The 22843-nt window shown below is 37.9% G+C and overlaps 1 protein-coding gene across 6 annotated transcripts in view; it reads right to left on the reverse strand.

Moving 5' to 3' along the window:
• The window catches only part of APP (amyloid beta precursor protein), a 281113-nt gene that overhangs the window by 80522 nt on the left and 177748 nt on the right, over window positions 1–22843 (reverse strand). For all 6 annotated transcript variants that reach the window (XM_064380074.1, XM_064380073.1, XM_064380072.1 and 3 more), the window contains 3 exons: window positions 15081–15214; window positions 9025–9099; window positions 8143–8301 (listed from right to left, as the gene is read on the reverse strand). In XM_064380074.1, coding sequence (XP_064236144.1) covers window positions 8143–8301; window positions 9025–9099; window positions 15081–15214 — 368 coding nt within the window. The remainder of the gene's footprint in view (window positions 1–8142; window positions 8302–9024; window positions 9100–15080; window positions 15215–22843) is intronic.

Below are 22843 nucleotides of genomic sequence, written 5' to 3' on the forward strand. Positions count from 1 at the left end.
TTAATACATAGAAATGAACAAGACATCAAAGGAATAAACAGTATGGCAATTGGGTATTCTGCAGTAATAGTTAGAGCTCATACTAAATACCTTTGTAAACAGAAATATTTTCACATCTGATGTAATAAAGGGCAGTAGTAGTTAAAAAAATTATATAATAAACTCAAGGTAATGATGCTTAAAATCCAAATATCTCCTAGCATCTTTAAACTGGGATCTACTGTCAACCTTCACAAAATGAATGAACCCCTTAAAGCTTATGTGAGATTGTGTTTGCGTGTGCATGTGTACATGTGTACATGTTTCCAGGGTAAGGATTCCTTGCTGCCCATCTGTTCACTAGGGCAAGTATCAGTAATACCAGCAGGTAAAGAACTACTGGATCTTTAAATAATGTGCTATTTGTCTACAAAAACTAAATATTTATATTTTCATAATAGATTTTCATTCCCAAGGATAAAATGAACATATATATAAACATTAAAATACGTTTATGTTTGCTGAAAGAAAGCAGAGCTTATATAAAAGCATATGGTGCTATGGGTTTTAATAGAATCCTATGAAGACCTATTTGCATTTTGAAGGCAGTGACAGAGCGGGGGTCCACTGTGGACGGAATGTGAGTGATGAATATGGCTTCAGAGGCACAGGACAGCTTTTAAGCTAATGCCTTTCTAACAAACTTCTTAATTTTCTATGTAACTTAATTAAAACCTGAAAACACTAGTATCTCTTGTTACATACTTCCCACTGGTATGTAGCAAGATCTATTTATTGAACTTGGTAAACATTCAGAAGGTAAGGAAGTAATAGCACTGAGCGGCCTTACCAAAATAGCATGCATGCCATTCAGCATAGTTTATAAGATTCTGTTCAACAAATGCTAACTTTCCCATTTTCCTTCCCATTCACTGTTACTGGGTTTGCCTTCAGAAGTGCTCAAGTTAGTAAGTTTCCCCTCACCTATGTATACAGAACTCAACTAAAAATAAATGAATGGTGAATAAATCAATAATAAATACATAAGTATAGAGCAATTATTTACTTTTCTAAAAGATGACTTTTTTTGGCTTGGCAGTCTTTTAACTTTTAATTCCACTCTGATTAGCTTTACAAAATTTTGATTATATTCAAGACCTGCTGGTGGAATGCCTTAACATTACAATATTCATCTCTCCACATATCAAGAACTCAGCGAATAATTTTTAACTTATTTATTATCAGTTTCACTGAGGTAAAGATGTCCCATATTTACTTTGGAGATATATGCTATATACATATATTTTACAAGATAATTTCTTTTGCAACAAAAAGTGATGAGTAGAAATAATTGGTTTGTTGGGTGAAGGGCAATTAGCAGTATCATATAAATGCTCAAGTTTAGCGTCTCAATTTCTTTTTTGCTTTAGAAAACAAAGTTACACCGACACCCACATTGGTTAGTTTGGTTTAGTTGTGATCCACACCACGTAATGGCTACAATTTATTTATGAGGTGGTTAAAACCTCCTCATGCCATCACCTATTTACCTGTGACAAAGTACCCATTAATGCCTACCCTTTTATCTCCAAAGACTGCTGGTTCTTGTTGAACATTTATTGCTCTACTGCTGGAATTTACCAAATAGCTTTGAGCAAAATCTCAACTTAGTGATGAAAGCATGCTCTTTAATAAAGAGTCTCATGGCATTCAGGTTCTAGCAAAAAATTCTATGAAGAAATTTCCAGAGATTTCAGCAAAACTGAACATTTGGCTCAACTATTCAAAAATGAGAAAGGAAAGAAGGGTGCCGATGCTATAGAAACTGTCAACTTTTTTTTGCTCAATTAAACTGACAGCCTGAGTGTGAAGCAGCAGATACAAGCATGACACAAATTTTAGTATAGGATAAGACGGCTTCAATCACAAGATGCTGGACAAATCAGAACAACACAACTGGTGTAGACAGATGTGCAGGAAAATGTTTCCTAATTCTCACCTCCCCTTAGAAAATGCAAAAGTTGTTGAAGTCAGAATAATAATCATGATACTATCTAATGAAACATTTAGACTATGTATCTGTAAAAACACCAAAAATCTCAGAATGACAGAAAGGTTTGGCTATGGGTATCCCTCATCTTTAAAACAGTTCAATTTTTACCAATTAGGGGCTGCTAAGGTTTTCCGGACCTAGGACTACAACAGAAACTTGATTTAAATAAAAAATCCCTATCCAGCCTTTGGTTTAACTGTACAAGATCACATTAAATCTAATTTCTCTTCAACAGTCAGGACATATCATCTTCTGTCTACGTAGGATAAGCAGAACCCTGACAGTTACAAGACGAAAGGCTCAGACAGCATTTAGTTCCTCTTTAATGAAGCTTTGAGTAGCTTCAGTACGAGCCCTGACTAAGTAAAAAGCAGGAAGTGCATGACTGCAGAGAGCAGGTTAAAAAATGATGAATGCTTAGCTTTAAGTATTTAATTTGGTAGCTTTTGGAGGCCCCCAAAGTTGACGGAAGTTAACCACGTGTACTGCAACTCTGGAGAGGCAATTGATTTTTCCAGAGAGAAAAACTGCTAACTCTTTGATTTTCCAAAGAAAAGTCTTAGGAAACTAAAAAGGTTAAGGGGTTGGTACTTAGAAGAGCCACTGGCCCTAAAGAGAGTAAGAGTTTATTCTGAGTGCAAAGACACAGCTCTGCGCAACACTTACTTCCCCTGGGGAAAACAACTGTTTTAATAATTGTAATATTTCGAGTATTTACTTCATTTTCTAATTTTTAATTTTGAGACTGGGTCTTGCTTTGTTGTCCAGGCTGGAGCGCGGTGGCACCATCACAGCTCACTGTAGCCTCGACTTCCCAGGCTCATGCTTCCACCTCAGCCTCCAGAGTAGCTGGGGCTACAGGTGTGTAACACCATCATGCCTGGTTAATAAAAAAAAAAACTTTTTTTTTTTTTTTTGAGACGGAGTTTCGTTCTTGTTACCCAGGCTGGAGTGCGATGGCGCGATCTCGGCTCACCGCAACCTCCGCCTCCTGGGTTCAGGCAATTCTCCTGCCTCAGCCTCCTGAGTAGCTGGGATTACAGGCATGCGCCACCATGCCCAGCTAATTTTTTGTATTTTTAGTAGAGACGGGGTTTCACCATGTTGACCAGGATGGTCTCGATCTCTTGACCTCGTGATCCACCCATCTCGGCCTCCCAAAGACTTTTTTTTTTTTGTAGAGATAGGGTCTTTCTATGTTGTCTAGGGTGGTCTCAAATTCCTGGGCTCAAGGGATCCTCCCACCTCAGCTTCCCAAAGTGCTGGGATTTTAGCTATGAGCCACCATGTCTAGCTCAAAGCATTTATTTTAAATACATATGCATATATACATATGACTCTAAATATGAGTCAAATAATGGATTTTTAGGTTGACCATTCAGTGTATTTGTCTATAGGTACATCATTAATTACAAAATGTGAAACATACAGTATACTCAGACACAGGGATTCACACAACGAAGTTCCTTAGTAGAACCAGGAATTCCAGCTGCACAAAAACATCTCATAACACTTTCCATGTTTAGATTTAAAAACTGAGTAAAAGTATGATTTAAATCTGAGCTTCAAAGAGACTGAAACAATCCACATTATTTTGGAATCCTATGTTTGCAAAGTCTGAGAATATATGGTAGAATTTGATAAAGCTTAGAGAGAGAATTATTCTAAGTGATAACATCTACAGAATCTATAGGAAGAACACTTTCTGTAGATTTACTTATATTCAAGTAACAGTTACTGAATACAGTAGTCTGCATTTTCCAGGCATGGTGGTAAGTACGAAGATCACAGAAATATTTATGTATGACTCCTATTACAACAAGATGTGACCTTTTCCAGACAACTACCACGCTCCGGATTTATGTCTTCAAGAGAAATGTATAGAAGTCCACAAGAAAGGATTTAAAATTTTCTTATACTTCCCAAAGTGCAGACCTAAGTGCCAGGTCAAGCCATACAACATTAAAACTTAAATGAACACCTAAAGATGGTAACTTAATAAAAATGGCAGGTAATGCCCTGTAGACTCTAAGCCTGTGACCACCCAGCCACATTTTATTACAAAGGAAAGATTTAAAGGTGAGTGATGGTGGCTCATGCCTGTAATATCAGCACTTTTAAAAGCCAAGGTGAAAGGATCACTTGAGGCTAGAAGTTTAAGATTAGTCTGCGTAACACAGCGAGACCGTCTTTACAAAAAATTTTTAAAAAATTAGCCACATATGGTGGAGCACCTGTAGATCCATGAGTTTGGTAGTTATAAGTCCTCATTTATTTCCCCTTTTCAGGAATCAGTGTCCTTCATTTGATGTCTAATACTTCACAGAAACACGGTTTATATATTAATACATTGTCCATTTACTGGTTGTTCAGGCAGGAGAGTAAATCCAGTTCTTCTCACTCAATCTTGGCTGGAAATAGAATTCTTTGTGCATTTTATGCAACTTAACCAGAAAGTCACCCACTTGTGCCGATTTTCCTCATCATTTTGATTTTTCTTTATAAAGTTATAGTGCATAGAAAGCCATGAGGAGCCATTAAAGAGCTCATGGCATTCTTCCAAGAAGTAAGATACTATTGACCCTGTTCTACCGATGATATCACTGCAACCTCGGGAGATGGAGTGGCTGGTTCAGGGTGACACTGTTTGGAAGGGACAGGGCAGAGTTGTGAGTCACTGCATTTCCTTCTCACTAGAACAAGCTTCCTCTCTGAACAAAGCTTTTGAAAAAAAAAATTCACATTAGCGTTTTCATTTTCTATTTGCCAAAAATCTCTATCTTAGCAAGGCACTTGTCAGGAAACTGTTTTTATATCTCTGCAGAATGAAAGTTTCTTGGTTCCTCTCTTTTCTGGAGAACACGCTTTCAGGAGAGGAGCTGTGTGATCATTTGCCAGAGCAGGGTAGGGTGGTGGGTGCTGAGACCAAAACCTTCATAGCAGACACTTATGAAGCATTCCAGCTGAAAGTCCAATCTCCAAATTAAGATCTTCGCTAAATGGGCATTGATAGGACTAAAAATAAGATGAGGACTGAATGGAGGCTTTAACAAATGTACATTTAAACTCTCAGTTTAGTCTCATCAGCCATCACAGGAAAGGCAGTGGCAAGAATGTTTGCCAAAGTGTCATCTTTTATCAAAAGGGATAATTTTAGAGCGGTTGTAATCATGCTTGTTGTGGGCCTCTGTATCACTTCACAAGGAATTAGACAACATATTCATTTGAAATAAAAATTAAAAACTGGATTAGGAAGAAATATTTTACTGTCAAAAATCAGATCACTTTTGCCGATTGATCTAAGGATTCCTGTTAAATTCCTACTTCAGAATTCCCTTCCCTCGCTTCCTTTTTTCCTTTCTTCCTTCTTTTCATTCTGTCTTTCTTTTTTGAGACGGGGACTTGCTCTTTCACTCAGGCTGGCATGCAGTGGCCCAGTCATAGCTCACTGCAGTCTCAACCTCCTGGGCTCAAGTGATCCTTTTGCCTCAGCCTTCTGAGTATCAACACAAATAAATAAGATATCAACACAAATAAGACAGCTGAGCATCATCTTTCAAGTAGTGGAAGAAAAACCTCAATCTAGTATTTTATACCCAGCAAAAATATCTTTCAAAGCCAAAGGTATAAAAACAACATTTTCAGTCATAGCCAAGCAAAAGATTTCATCACCAACTTAAATGCACCCTGAGACTTTTTTTTTTCAAGGGACAGGGATGCCCTTTGTCACCCAGGCTAGAGTGCAGTCACGCAATCACAGCTCACTGCAGTCTTGAAACCCTGGGTTCAAGTGATCTTCCTATCTCAACCTCCTGAGTTGCTGGGATTGCAAGCACAAGCCACCAAGCCCAGTATCTAAGACATTTTAAAGGAAATCCTTCAGGCAGAAGGAAAATGATACCAGCTGCATCTGTACAAAGAATTTAGAGCACCCAAAATAGTGACTTCATAGGTAAATATATGTTTTTTATTTAATTTACAACTCATTAAAAGATAACTGACTGTTTAAAGAAAAACAGCAACATTGTAGTCAGGAAAAAGTACGACAACAACTTCTCAGAGTGAGAGAGAGGGGAAATGGAAGTACTTTTGGTAAGGTTCTTTATCCTATCTGTGAAGTAGTATATCACTTGAACTGGTATAATATCATTGACAAGTTTAGAATGTTTTTCATAAACCTTAAAGCAACCAGTAAAATAACAAACTAGTTACAACTTACAACCCAACTTTAAAAGAGATAAAGTAGAATCATAAAAAAATTCTAATTAATTCAAAAAAGAAGAAAAAAGGTTAAAGAACAAATAGAAAAAAAATAGCAAAATGATAGATTCAGTCACAATCATATCCATAACCTCATTCAGTGTGCATGGCCTTCTCAATCAAAAGGAAAACACAAGACCCAATTATATGCTGCCTACAAAAAATATGCTTCAAATATAAAGACAAAGAAGTTCAATAAGTACAAGGATGGAAAAATGCACCATGTTAATATTAATCAAAAGAAAGCTGGAATAGCTTTATTAATATTAGATAAGGTAGATTTCAGAGCAAAACATGACAAAGGATAAAAAAATCATTTTATAAGCAGAGGCTCAAAGATTGTCTAACAGCCCTGAACATTTACACATCTAAAAGCACAGCCTCAAAGTATACAAAGTAAAAACAGATAGCACCATTTAGAAAAATGGACCAGTCCAAAATCACAGGCAGAGCTTTTACTATCCCTCACTCAATGACAAATAGAAAGAACAAGTGGCTGGGCATGTGGCTCACACCTGTAATCCCAACACTTTGGGAGGCTGAGGTGGGCAGATCACCTGAGGTCAGGAGTTTGAGATCAGCCTGGCCAACACGGTGAAAACTTGTCTCTACTAAAAATACAAAAATTAGCTGAGCATGGTGGCACATGCCTGTAATCCCAGGTACGTGGGAGGCTGCTGAGTTAAGAGAATCACTTGAGCCCAGGAGGCAGAGGTTGCAGTGAGCCAAGATTGCACCACTGCACTCCAGCCTGGGCGACAGAGCAAGACTCCATCTCAAAAAAAAAAAGAAAGAACAAGTGAACATAAATTACACACTCATGCTCAGAGCGTTCCTTCCGTTCCAAGTAAGCTCTCCCACAGAATGCTGGCGAAAAAATCTATGCCTGCAGCACTGAGCAAGCCATTTTGGGCAATGGTCACTGAAAACCACGAATAAGTCTCATCATTGTTAATATCATGACTGATGCATGCCTCCCCTAAGAGAATATGGTCACTGCTCTGAGATGGAAATTTGAGTTCTAATTCCTTTCGGTCCACTAAAAATTCTTACAACTCAGCCAAGTCTCAACTTTCCTTGACCTTAGTTATACCGTTATACTTACATGATGTTGGGGCTGGGCAAGGTTACTTCTAAAATCCTTTGCTATGGTGTGAATGTTTGTGTCTCTTCATATGTTGAAACACAGCCACAATGTGAGGCTATTTGAAAGTGAAAACTCTGGGAGACAATTAGGCATGAGGACAGAGACTTCAAGATTAGGATTAGTACCCTTATAAAAGAGGTCCCAGAGAGCTCCCTTGCCCATTCTGCCATATGATTCAACAAAATACAAACAAAAACAAAAGATGAAAAAATATAAGTTCTATGAACCAGGAAGCAAGCTTTCACTAGACAACCAAATCTGCTAATGTCTTGATGTTGGACTTCTCAGCCTCTCCAACTCTGAGAAATAAACTGCTGCTGATAAACTACCCAGTCTATGGTATTCTGTTATAGCAGACTGAAGGGACGGGAAGACATCCTTCCGGCTTTTGTGTTCGAACTTGAACTATGCCATCAGTGGTCAATATTAAATCAAGTCAGGGCTTATACTGTGAGTCCCTGGGAATCCGTCTGGCTGCTCTGTGGAGAAGTGCGAGCGCCTACTGTGCAGAGATGGCCCTGTGGAGGCAGTTGCCTTGTGATTCTTTGACCTTCAAGATGGAATGGACAGGGGTTGAACCTGTGAATAACGGCGCTCAAGGCATTTCTCCTCATTCTTTTTGCATGGCTTCCAGTTCCCAGTGTCCCACCCTTACTGTCTGTGTCGTGACCTGAAGTGAGATCTCAGCTGCAGCAAGACCTACCCGAGGAGGAACAGCCTGCAGAGCGGTGATGTAGTTCTCCAGGGCCAGGCGGCGGCGGTCATTGAGCATGGCTTCCACTCTGGCCATGTGCGTCTCCACCAGCTGCTGTCGCTCGTTGGCTGCTTCCTGTTCCAGAGATTCCACTTTCTCCTGAAAATGCTGCCATCATAAACACATATGTCAATGGGGACTGAACAAGTAGGATGAAGCAGCAATTTCAAGTCTTCTAAAAGGGACATCCTATTCCAAGTGATAAAAAGTATCCTGAAGACTGCCTAGTCATTCCATCATTTTGACTAACTCTGCATGTTTTATAGGTTACTTCACTTTCTGGCACTCTCCAACCCCCATCAAACCTACTTTCTCATTGAAAATCAGTGTTACGTAGGCTCCCTGAAGACTGATTTGACCAGTAAAAACGTTGGATAAATATATGAACTCTTGAAACTCTTATATTACATATTAAAAAAAAATTCCTCTCTTACTAAAAATACTGCAAGTAATTGACCGTAATAAACTTTTGGTTTACTTAAGGTAATTTTGAGACTGGTTTCAGTCAAAAATTCCAATTCTCATAATTTTTGCCAGAGGGAGAAGCAGCAGCAGATTATGGTGACTGAAAAGATATATTATTAATAAAAAGTAGATTGCAAGTAACAATGTGAGTTTTATGGCAATGAATTATAACTTGAAATAACTGGGAGCAAATATAAGGCAGGATTTAAGCAACTCAATTACTAGACAATGATTAAGAACAGTTCCAGGTCATGGGACTGTGAACAACCACACCTGAGGTTCTGGCAGATGCTGGTAAACCTACAGACACTCATTAAACAGACTGCAGGCACGTGATGTTTGGTAGGAAATGGGTTCAGATTTTACCTGGATAACTGCTTTCTTATCAGCTTTAGGCAAGTTCTTTGCTTGACGTTCTGCCTCTTCCCATTCTCTCATGACCTATAAATTAAGAAAACATTTGGATTTAAAATCATAGGTTCTCCCTATGAATACAGACTTAACAAGGATGGATGATTATGTTTTTCTTCTATTTTTGCCATTTTAGAAATTTAAAAAATGTATTACCTATCCATTCCTATCTGAATAATATTTGACCTCCCACTAGGATATAAATAATTAACCACGGTAGCATATTAAACATAAATGTTCACATTTATTGCAGGAATATAGTCTTTTAAGTCAAGGTTGGTCTTTTTCCCCCCTGAGAACTTGGTGATAGTCATTTTATTTGATGTGAATAAATACCAACTATTCAAAGAAGGCATACACTAACTGCACAAGGTCTTCCAAAATTAAACTGAACACATAAGTTTTATTGTCTTATGAAAGCAATTTAAACCATTTAAACTGTATATTTTGAATTTAAGAAAATATAGCAGTGTGTGTGTGTGTGTGTGTGTGTGTCATGAATACAATGCCAAAAATAAGTATATAATAGAGGAAGTAAAAGAAGACTTCTGTTGTCTGATATTCTAAGACCTATCCCTTTAAACAACTGATGGGAAATTAGGGCCTTTTGAGCTTGCTGACGTAAGTTATGAACAGTAAGGATTACTCTAAGTCCTTCAAAAAACTCTAAGAACACATAATATTCTGAATGTAGCAAAAATGTATTTTTTACAGGTAGCACTAATTTAGTAACCAGTTGCTATGGTTTGAACGTATCCCCTAAAAAGCAGGTGTTGGAAACTTAATCCCCAATGCCACAATTCTGAGAGGTAAATCCTGTAACAGATGATTCAGTCTCTGTCCTCACAAATAAATTAATATCATTATTGGGGGAGTGGGTTGTTATAAAAATGAGTTTGCCCTCCTTTTCCTATCTTCCTTCCACCAAAAATGATGAGAGCATGAAGGTCCTCAACAGATGCCAGTACCATGCTCTTGGACTTCCCCCCTACAGAACTGCGAGGCAAATTTTAAACTTCTTTTTCTTTACAGAATATCCAGTCTGGGGTATTCTATTACAGCAACACAAAATTGACTGAGATACCAGGTGAATCTGTTTTGTAGGAAACAAATGCTTCCTGCTATAAACTTTGATGTTCACCTGGATTTCCCTGGGAGAAGTTCACTCATTAACCTGATACAAAAAGTCAAAGTCTGCACTTCTTTATGTTGTTCAAAGAAAATATTAACTTCTTACCACCTACAACTGCCTTTTCAAGTGTATTACAAACAGAGTTTGTTTAAAGTGCAACTTATAACTAAGCTAGGTAAAATGAAGAGAGAAAGATCAAGGAAACAAAATACTGGCCTGCTGCTGGAGATGTACTTGCATACTTTGTATACTCCCAAAGCATTAGAAAACGTGATTACTGTATTATAAGAGTCTGTTATTTGTAGGTATTTAGCCCTAATGAATAGTCTTGTAACATAATTCAAGATGGAAAAGAAAAAGAGGCTTAGAATAAATAACTACGGATAGAAAACTTCTGTGACGCAATACCACATCAAATCACCATGTGGGTTCCTAATTACAGATTTTATTGTCCATTACAATTAATTCTTTGTAGACAACAGGCAACTAGCTGCTTCTTGTTGTTTTAGTAAAATTATGGCAAAAACAATATGGGATAAATATTCCATTACACTTGAAAAGCATATCAAAAATAATCTCAAGGTTCATAGCAAAATTGGGACAAATGCCCTGCTGCAATGAGCAAGAATAGAACATGCAAGAAAAGAAACATATTGTCCCATTTGCTTTGGAGCATCTACCAAGTTAATAAAGGGCACTTGAGAGCAAGGGGGATGCTGAAGACTATCTTTGCTTTATAGATGAGATAAGCCTTGCAATATAAATATTTCCATTTCCTGCTTTGGGAATGTTCACAGTGGTGGTACCCTACCACCAGTTCTTCAAGCAAGGAATCTCAAAATTAGTTCGAGATAGACATCAATGTTTTACTGCAATGTGAAAACTGATTTCCCATATTACATTTACATTTTTTCCATCTTACCTTGTACACTCAGAACCTGGACTTTAAGCTGGGTGGATTCATGAAATAATTAAAGAGATGTATTTAGCTAATGAGTTGAAAATAAGCATTACTCTAAAAATTAACTGAAATTTAGATTTTCAGAACAATTTAACAATATCCTATATCCCCACAAATAAAAAAATCACCTGCACTATCACACTAAGATTACCGCAAATGAATATACACTAGATGTAGGCTGACCATCCTCCTACAAACAGTGAATTTCACTGTGGGACTGGTAGCAAATACCATTACTGCTGACCCTGTATTAAGTGCTTTACAAAATCTATCTAATTTAATTGATTCCTCACAACAGCTTGTGAGATTAGCCAGGGCCATCCCATTTTATGAACCAGGTTAAGGTGCCAGCTCAAGGCTATACAGGTAAAGGGGGAGGGAAGAATATAAACCAAGATCTCTGTGGCTCTAAAGATCATGCTTTTGTGCCCTGGTACCCAATTTTCTATTATAAAATGGAAAATCCATTAGGTGAGCTAAGTTTATTTATATTTAGCAACAGGAGAAAGGGGTACTCTTAAAATGCTGCTGCTTATCTTAACAATAAAAGCCTGAGTTGGGTCAGCTTTCAACGTGAAGGGCTTCATTTTAAGGATATATTAAAACTGCTAAATTTGTAAGTAATAAAAGTGGTCACATATGGTTCAGATGCTGATTTCTATTCGCTAGATGCTAGTCACGACATATAGCAACAAAAATCTACAGGATTAGAGTTATAACCCACAATGGCAACAACAAACCAAAATACAAAAAATTCCAAAATCCTCTGTATTTGTAGGAAAACACAGAACAAAAACTACAATAAAACTTAATTTAAAAAAAAAGACCTACAATTTTTAAAATTTAAAATTTTCAGGATCTAGTCCTTGCAATGGCTCTATATATTATTTTCTTTACTTTCTTTTTCTTTTTCTTCTTTTTTTTTTTTTTTGAGACAGAGTCTTGCTTTGTCACCCAGGCTGGAGTGCAGTGGAGTGATCTCTGCTCACTGCAACCTCTGCCTCCTGGGTTCAAGTGATTCTCCTGCCTCAGCCTCCCAAGTAGCTGGGATTACAGGTGTCCGCCACCATGCCCAGCTAATTTTTGTATTTTTAATAGAGACAGGGTTTCACCATATTGGCCAGGTTGGTCTTGAACTCCTGACCTTGTGATCTGCCCTCCTTGGCCTCCCCAAGTCCTGGGATTACAGGTGTGAGCCACCACGCCCGGCCAAATTATCATTTTAATGGAAACCAGTCACACCTGAAACTAACAGAGAATTCGAAATAATTTTCTTAATGGGATCAAAGATGACCAAGATATACTAGGAGAAAATGTCCAGGATTAAAAAAACACAAAATTTAAAAATAAGTAACGACTAAGTAGGTCCAAAAATGAAATGCAACGTTAGTAAAACTTATATGAACTTAGAGGCACTAAAAGGAGTTTACAATCCAGCTAGAAAGATGACGCAGGTATATCCAAATATCACTAATAAAACCGGGGAACAAATATTTAGAATTAAAGGAAATGTAAGAGCAATGACTGCCTGTCTCATTCTGAGTGTGATGTGGGGTGTAAAGAATGGGTGAGCGTGTCAACGCGAAGAGGAGTGAGAGGGCATTTCCAGAATAAGTCAAGGCCAAGAGCAAAAGGAAGCCCCAGGTGAGATGAGCAGATGGTGAGCAGAATGGCCTGATCTGAACAGCAGTTGAACACTGTACAGAAGACAAGGGTAGCAGTTGAGAAGGAAGAGGTGGGAGGAAGACCAGAATCAGGGTGCAGGGGTAGGCACTGAAAATGACAAGCTGAGCATTTGGTGTTTATTTTTGTCATTGTTCTTGTTTTAAGATTTCAAGTGCCCAGAAGTGGATTTTTGAGGGCACAAGTAGCCTCTGAAAGCTTTGTAAAGAAGGGAGATAGGATGTAAATTTAAAGGAGGACATTTCAGTGGCAATAAATACGACTCATAGTCCTCCAATGCTTTGGAACAGTGCCTATGTCTTTCCTAATGAAAAATCCGATTTTTTTTGGGTATCAAGTGAAAACTCACTAATTCCCTGTGGCTAGCTTTCTAGTTCAATTTGCTTTTAGGTTTTCATCGTGGGAAACCACTAGAACTGCACATTATATTCCAGAGCCAAAAGTATTGTGATTATAAGGCTTTTTTCCTCCTTATGTTATTATACCAAAGTGGATCCAAGTATTGCTATGCATCTTAAGGTTTAAAAAAAAAAAAAAAAAAAAAAAAAGGAAAAGTATCTGTGTTGTACCTTTCTGGATACATTATTAGTTTTATGTTTTCAAGTGTAGGTTTTCTTATCATTCATGTGAGGCCAAAAGGTCAGGTGATGATGATCATGGACAAGATAGTTTATTACTCACAGCTCCCAAGAAGCAGGTACATACCACTACAGGCAGGGTCATATGGGAAGCACCAGGGTTGGTCAGGAGGGGAAAACACGGGCAAAAGCCTTCTATTGTGATTTTCATGGAAAGAATGGGGGAGGCAGGGTAAGCAGGTTTAGGACTGACTTGTTCAAATAATGGTGATAGTGCAAGGGATTGTCCCTACTTGTCTGGTACCTGGTCCTGGGGTGATCAGAGCAGAAACAGTGGCCCAGAGTATAAGAGCTACATAAAGAAGGTGGTTGGGAGTTAGGAGCTTTTGAATGATTGGTTTACATGTGAAAGGCGTGCTCAAAGGCCATTCATTTACTATCTCTAGGAACTGGTTAGCCCTGGGAGGAAGGAATCTTCCTGGGGTCAGCAGGGACTCAGGTCAGAAATTACAGGAAAGCAAGATTAATTGTCTACTAAAGACTTACTGTAATCTTAGAAAATATGCAGCAGCCTAATTCATGAATTGCATTTAATGTCTCTCAAGAGACCTCTGAAGTATCTGTGCTAAGTATGTCAAAAATTATTCCTATCTTCTGATATTTACCACAGAATATTGACACTAAAAATGAATGGCTTACTTTAACCTATCTTTATTAATTCACTTATATGTCCTACCTTGTTTCCTCCTCAGTTTGTAGACTACAAATTAGAAAAGTTACTGGAAAATAATAATATGTCCATATATGTTGACTGAATGAGTGAATGAATGAATGAGAAACCTAAGTAAGGGTTAAAATTCTCTGTATTATCAAACTCCAATACAACATCCAGTGCCTGGTAGTAGACATAGCTTAAATTGTAGTTGATAGTATTATATACGGATTAGCCATGTTCTAATCACAAATTATTTTTTAATTTGCTTAATAAAGGATCTGCTTAAAAAAACCAAACCAAACCAAACCAAATCAGAGTTTTTTTTTTTTTTTTTTTCAAGCAAAGTGTAGTGAAAAGAATACTGTACTAGGAGCAAGAAAGGCCTGGATTCCAAATGTTGTCTCTGGCTCACTGATTTCGCTTTGTGCTAAAATGGGAAGCCACTCTCTCAAACCTCTATTCTATCACTTAGGAAACTACATGAAATAATCACTATGGTTCAGCTCAGTTTTAAGTCTGTGGTTCTGTAGACTGTAAACAATGGTAGGTTCACAGTTACAACAGGCTGGGTTTAATACAAAAACTCATCTTTACTAAAGAGCATTTTGATGGATTTTAATTTACAACATGTTGATTTCAGGTACTACATATACACAGAATAATAATGCCAAGTACCTTTCTTCAGCAGAAAGAATGTTATAGACATCACTTAATTTGTGCTTACAAAATCCAACTGTACCTGGATCTTTCCTAGGCAGCATGTTCATGGAGGATGCAAAAAACCCACAAACTGTGCCCACACACACACAGTAAACATTTAAAATTAGAACTTTGCATCTTTGAAGATCTTGATAAAGTCAGCAGGCCCCTTCGGAGACTGGGGCAGAGGCAGCTCAGGTTTCCTGATACCGTAGGGCTGAATGATGGAAGCACCAGACTTACCTGGGACATTCTCTCTCGGTGCTTGGCCTCAAGCCTCTCTTTGGCTTTCTGGAAATGGGCGTGCTCGTTCTCATCCCCAGGTGTCTCGAGATACTTGTCAACGGCATCAGGGGTACTGGCTGCTGTTGTAGGAACTATAAAGTAAAAGAGAAGGAAGTTTGAGAAGAAAAAACCAACAACGACAGAATATCCACTCATTTAAAAGAAAGCCATGTTTTCAGTTATTTCTCAGAACAGAGACTTTAGTAAAGCAGCACATACAAGATATTAATGCTGTTGAAGAGAACACTATGAGACACTGTGCGGCACAGTAAGGATGTGTTTCACCACTCCCAAGTGCAGAATGAAGGAAAAATATTTAAAAGGGTCCATTTTGCAATTACTGTATTAGAGTTCTTTATGAAACAAGCATGCAAAGAGCAAAAACACTCGGTGCTTAATAGACATGTTTTTCCAAATCCCCATGCTTTCCTAAATTAATATTTTGCAGTCATGAAAGTAAATGATATCATCAATATCATACATTAAGACTCCTGCAGAAACCAGATATCTGAAATTAGCCTGTTGCAGAATAACTGCACCCCAGAGAAAAGGTAAATTCTATGATGTATTTCAGATAACTTAATTACAAAGATAACCTTCATGAGACAGTATGTGGAACACTGCAAAAAGAAATATAAATATCAATAAACACATTTTTGAATCACAAAAGGACCTTTCTGCTTTCACAAATTTGGCAATAGTCATGAATTCATTATGCCAGTTGTCAAAAAGAAAGTTGATTTCTATTTTGAATTCAACTAATACTGCTAAGCAATATTCGAATTGTATACTACTACAGTATGTGAAAACATAAATACCCATAAAATTCGAGTATACTATAAAAATGTCCTAACCCATGAGCCAAGTGAATTATAAAACCTATACAAGCAATTTCCTAAAAGATTAGTAATGACTAGTGAGAATCAAGAGTATTTATAAGCTTAAAAGAAAAAAGGATTTTGACTTAAGCATATTTAACGTAAAAAATAAAATGAGATGTTTTCACTGTCTTTTCAGGTCAAATCAATTGTTCATTCAAAAGGCTATTCAAATATCACCAATGTTCCAAGTATTCCTATCAAATTATTAACACTTGTGTATTACATTTGGGCTATAATATCTCAAAGAGGACTTGAACGAGAAGAATTTATGGTTAAATCATTTTGAAACTAAACCTGAAGTATGTTTTCTACAGCCTTCAAGAAAATGTCTGCAATCTTAACAATTCAAAGTTTTCAAAGACATTAACTAAAACCGGAAGGTTGTGAAATAATTAAACAGTATCTCTCTTAAAGAGAAACATTCATTTTGATTTTTTTCCCTCCACTTCAGTCCTGATTAATAATCCTTTTTCAAAAAATAAAAGCAGTTGAGTGTCTATCCAGATGTTGCTTTCAAGTAGAGGGAAAGAGGCAGGGCATATTCCTGGAACCTTTACAGAGCTGCCCCTATTTTCTCTGTAGCTAATGAGGGCGTGGTGTTCCTTCTTACACTGGCAGCAACAGGGAGAGGGGAAGGAAGGAAAGAGCACGTGGGGGCTTTGCAATTAATCATATTTAGATTTGAATCCTATTTCTTTTTCAGATCAGCTGTGACCTGGGGCAGAACACTTAAGCACACCATGTTCCAATTTCTTTATCAAGTGGTGATAACAGGCCATACGACGTGATAGGATGCTGGGAAAATGGGGTATCATAGCACATGTAAGTCATCTGGCAGAGAGGGTGACACACGGCTTAGCTTATACATGTTAGCGGCCTTCCCTCCTCCTCTGCTTATTACATCCTATTCAAATCCTAGAGCTAATGGTAACCATGAAAAAGTTCTGCTATTTTTATTTAAAACCACTGAAAATGTTTTGGCATAAGAGTGCAATAATAAAGTAACAAATAACAAAAGGACAAATTAAAAAAAATTTTTTAATTAAGAAAAAAACACAAAAGAAAATAAAAACATTTATTAATAAAAAGTAAAATAGAACCACTGAAAATGAATTACAGGATCACAAAGTGAAACCTACAGAAAAAGTAATATGCATTTTTCAAAAAATGTTAGGTGTAGCCCACATAAAGAAAGGCCAAAAGTATAAAAAATAAGTAAATCTTAACAATCCAAACTCTTCAAAGATATAATCCAAAACCGGAAAGCTGCTAAATAATTAAACAGTATCTTTCATTTTAAAGAGAAACATGCATTTTGACTTTTTCCCTCCACTTCAATCCTGATAAGATTTTTTCAAAAAATAAAAGCAGTTACGTGTCTATCCAGATGTTGCTTTCAAGTAGAAGGAAGGAGGCAGGGCATATTCCTGCAATTTGTAAGACTGAAACAATAATTTTGAATATTAAATCCTTTTCAGGAAAAAAAGGTAAATGTTTTTCTGCATAACTTCAAGCAAACCGGTATACAAGTATTGTTTAACTTAATAGTTTTCCAACTTGAAATGAAAGTGGCATTTAGCATTTAAAATGTGTTTCCCTTGGTTTTAGTCATTTTCTCATCTTAACTGGTAGAGCTCAAATGAGAACAAGTGAAAGCAGAAAATAAAACAATAACATTCTTTTGCATAGTTCCATCTGGCAGAATGACATGTTTAGGCAAACAATATTTTATGTTTTAAACAAATGAAAATGTATAAATGTTTGGGGTTATATTCACTGATGAAGACAGTCCTGGCTGTAACTGTTATAACCATAACATAAGCACCCCTTTGGAAAACTGGTATCATAAAACTTAACTATATAAGGAGGAATTTTTTTCGGCTCCTATGGTTTGCGAAAACTGTATAAAGGAAAGGAATAAAACACTGTAATTTGAATCCCTATAATCACATTGGCCTAAGTAGAAATGCACTTAGCAATATAATAACAGAATAAATATGGAATAAGAATGTGAGGTATGTTTAACAGACTGAGGATATTAAAAAGGATAAAAAAAAATCTTCTTTTTAGGCACATGGAAATGAATACAAATACTGTGTTACCAATTTATTCCATTGAATCCAGAGATATTTCTGTGATAATTTTCTGTGCCAACTTGATTGGGCCACAGGGTTCCCAGATTAAACATTGTTTCTGAGTGTGTTTTTGAGGGTGCTTCTGGATGAGATTAGCATTGAAACTGTCACACTCAGTAAAGTAAATCACCCTCCCCAACATGGGCAGGCATCACCTGATCTGCTGAGAGTCTGAAAACAAAAGGGCAGAGGATGGAGGAGTTTACCCTTTTTATTTCCTGGCTGACTGAGCTGGGATATTGGTCTTCTCCTGTCCCTGGACTGAAATGTACACCATTGTCTTCTCTGGTTGTCACGCCTTTAGACTTGGACTATTGCAGATGACAGATCGTGGGACTTTCTCTCCTATACATGTATATCCTATTGGTTGTTTCTCTGGAGAACCCTGAGCAATACAATTTCTCTTCAAGTAAATCTTTGTCAACAGTCCCAGTTACTTCCCATAGTTGAGGAAGTTGTGTCTCTTTTTATCTTTAACTCAAATTTTCAGCCATTCATACAAAGCCCCCATCTCAATTAGTATAAGTGAGTGAAATTATCCTGTATTTATACCAACCAGCAAACCAGATTACTGTCTAGTCAAGCAGAGAAGGACAGCATATGCTGATACTGTTAAATGAATTTAATAGTTTATTACTATTGGTCCGCAGCTGGTGAGGAGGAAGGAGAGAACAATTGTAAGGCGGAGTATGTCCAGAGAACTCAACTTCCATTTCGTGAATATCCTTATATCCTAAAGAGATGAAGTTAATAGAACTGACTACCATTTTGTGACAACGTCCGTGGAATGCCAGAGGTAGCTGTGCCCTATGTCCTCACCCATCAAGGTACTTCCTTGCGGGAAGGGAGTGGGGCTCAAGCAATGTCAGGATATGTCGCAGGACACAGAGGGAACAGGAAGCTGTACATCAGCAGGCCACTGATATGTTTAAGGTTTAAAACACAAGTCACTATAACCACTTAGAAAGTGGAAACAAACTGGCTTTAGGAGGGTTTATTTCTGTTTTGTATTTTAAACTTCCATAAAACAGTTTATCCTGTTCACAGACCTCTGAGTTTCCACAGAACCTCTGATAAAGGCTAGGATTTCCATGGTGGCCAAATGGTAACAGCCTCTTTTCATCAGAGCCCACTGTGCTAGGCATGTTCCATGTGTTCTCATTTCATACATGGGAAGAAGAAAAAATGACCCTATTTTATTGCATAGAGGTGAAACACTATCATTTAACATACTCATTTGCATCCCTAAACATAGACAAATAAAGTCTCTTAAGATCAGGTAAGTCATAAAAAGGCTGTAAAGCTATTTTTTAGAGTAGTAGAGGGCTAATCCATTCACATGCTGGGGCACTGGAAAGGGTATCTGTTGTTTTGTTTTGTTAACGAGCAACATAACTTGGCAAAAAACCACGTTTTGTTATGATTTCGTTGGCTTGTTTTCTATGAAACAGTTGTTCCTGCCCTGAACACTATCTGGCAAATGACCTTCAACAGAAGTTGAGTCATAAAGCAGGGATCAAGTGAAGAGCCCATGGAGCCGGAATATGGAGGACGTTCCAGCCTTAGGCCCCTTCTCCAACATGCTCACTCATGCCTTCTGCAAGCAGGCTGGCTAGGTATGTTTCCCCTTGCACAGAAAACTAGACTTAAAATGAGACAAAACTCAGGGTTAAACATCCTTAGCTCTAGGTTTTGACCTCTAGATGCCTAGTCATTAGCAGCACTACCAACATCACATGCACAAGCTTTTAACTTTTTCTCTTTTTTTTGAGACAGAGTCTCGCTCTGTCGCCCAGGCTGGAGTACAATGGCATGATCTCAGCTCACTGCAACCTCCGCCTCCTGAGTTCAAGTGATTTTGCTGCCTCAAGCTACGGAGTAGCTGGGACTACAGTCACTTGCCAGCACACCCAGCTAAATTTCGTATTTTTAGTAGAGACGAGGTTTCACCATATTGGCCAGACTGATCTCAAACTCCTGACCTTGTGATCCACTCGCCTCAGCCTCCCAAAGTCCTGGGATTACAAGCATGAGCCACCACATCCAGCCAAGCTTTTAACTTTTTAAATGACCTTTGTATTTATTTTATTTTAGTCTCCTAAGACAGTCTTGCAGGGCATGGTAGGATATACAGGCTATTACCTCCCTTCCTTTATAATAGTGATTAATGTGTATCTAAACACTCATAACAGATGAAAAAATATAATGGAAAAGCAGTTCCAATTCCTAGCACATTACTGCTTCAAGGTGAACATTCTGCTTCCAAATATACAGTGGCATTCTGATGACTAATGCCTTCTACATAAGCTACATCCTTGTTCTTTGCTACCCTGGGAAGTCAGAGGTATCAAAGCAGCTGAGACAGCAGCTCTGACGTGGACAAACGATCCTGCCTTCAGTGCACCTGTTCATCATTTTATTCCTCCAGCCCACCGTCATTACAGCCCTTATTATATGTGAGGCACCTGGGAGACACCAATGAGAAAAACAGATGAAGTCCCTAGTCCTAGTGGGATTATATTCTAGGGAAAGAACCGCCACAAGAATTTTTAAAAAGCCAATAAGTCATATTGTTAGTATGTGATTTGTATTATGGAGAAAAAGAGGAAAAAGAAAAACAGAGCAGAGTTCAGAAGGATCGGGAGAGCTGAAGGAGAGGCGAAAGGTAGATCGCAGAAAGTAAGCGACCAGGCAGAGTCTCAAGTAAGGAGGTGACATTCAGATCCTTCCCAGCTGGCTGCCGGAAGAACGTGGTGGGCAGATGACAAAACTAGCATGGCAGCCCTAAGAGTTGAGGCTGGCTGGCAAATTCCACGAGACCCACGTGGCCAGTGCTGAAGAAGCAAGAGAGGAAGTAGTGGGAGAGGCAGGGAAGAAATGGGACACATCATGTACAGGCTTGAAGCCATAGTAAGAACTCTGAAGGACCAACGTGAGCTGTTTGAGGAGGAGCATATGTGATGGGGCATGTTGTAGAAGGATAACTCTGGCTGCTATGGGACAAAAGCAGAAGATCTTTTAAGAGGAGAAAGACAAAAGATGAAGGTGGCTTGGACCAGGGTGGCTGTCATAGGAGGTCGTTGCCCTCAGCCCCCTTCCCACACCAGAAAAGTCAGATTCCCTTCTTTTTCTCACACCAAATGCTATTACCCAAGGGATCTGAATATGAAAACGGGAGAAACTGCTTTCATGTGTGCATGAGGGCTCATTTCAATTAATACTGATACATGGATGCTTGTCACAACACTGCCACTCACATTGTAATCTACTGTCAATACCTGCCAGCGCTCTGTTTTCCGGGGAGGAAGTAAAAAGGCAGATTAGCTTTCAGTTTATTAATGAACGCTGATGCAGCACACAACGTTCCTGTCACAAAATACTCCTCCATCACTGGGGTCAAGACATCAATGAAACATTTCCACACCTGTGTTTCCACCGAGACAAAGGTTATCATTGGAAGGGAAGTTACTTCAAAACAGGGTTAAACCTGCTAACATCTTTAGGATGAGGTGGAAATCACTCTCCTAGCCTGTCTTGAAGACTCCGTAGAAGACAATCCATTAAGTTGAACTGTACATGTACCGATCTCCCTCATTTTAGTTCTGATTTTGCAATCATTGCGGAGTACTCCATTTCCTATTCATACGAAATACAGCAAGAATGTGGGGTAAAAATTAAAGACATTGCGAAAGATTGCCATTATCATTTTGATATTCATTTGTTTCCTCAATCTCTGAGGTGACACATAATTTTACAGTCACAAATGGGCTCAGGTCACAAAAGAAGAAATAAACCCACCTTCAAACAGCAATGGCCACGGCCATCTCCAATAGGCCAGAGGCTGAATGTTTCCTTAAAGAAAGGCTTATGAATGGCATTTAGTCAATATATTAATGTTAGATTCTAACAAGAAAATTGGGTTAGCGTCCTTTCATCAGGAGAAAAGCAATTTATCTCTATAGCATTGATAACAGAAGATTAAAACAAATTAAGACCTATATAAATCACTGCCTTATCACTGAAAATGCTATTTGATACAGAACTAGCAATGTTGTCAGTTGAGATGGCTATAATTTAAGAGAGGAGATGAGGAGGATCATTTATATATGAGTGAGATATAAACCTGTTAAGAAGAGTTTATGTGAAAATTTAATCTTGAAACATGGCAGAGCTTTCAGAGTACCACCCCAACTTAAAAAAAAAATCTCTCCATTTTTCTAATTTCAAAATAGCTAAAACTCCAAATGCATTCTAAATTCAAATAACTATCACACCCACTAAGTCTAAGATAGAGGAGCCATTTATAACAAGAAAATACAGTTTGTGATCCTCCAATGTAATACCAGACTCTCTTAAAAACAAAATAATAACAACAAGAAACAAAAGCACTCTCCCCCGATATGCCCTTGTATGACACTTTTATAGCCAGTGCAATCATAGTTGGTGGAGAACACTATCAGTGCATCGTGTGGACGGAAGGTAATAAAAATGTAATCTATGCTGTGTTTACTCTAGTCAAGCTACATTTCTTTTTTATATCTATAGACACATACTAACATGGGAATTTTTTCAAATATATGAACTGAATGTGAAAGAATGAATACTGGCATTATTTTTTATTAACATCTATTCTCTATTCAGCACAATGCACTAAAACTTAAAAGCAACCTCAAGTCTGAATTTAAAAAATATATGTGAAGCAACA

Source organism: Aotus nancymaae, unplaced genomic scaffold (assembly GCF_030222135.1).
Source record: "Aotus nancymaae isolate 86718 unplaced genomic scaffold, 86718_ANA_hifiasm-v0.15.2.pri h1tg000022l_1, whole genome shotgun sequence".
In the NCBI taxonomy this organism is placed as follows: domain Eukaryota; kingdom Metazoa; phylum Chordata; class Mammalia; order Primates; family Aotidae; genus Aotus; species Aotus nancymaae.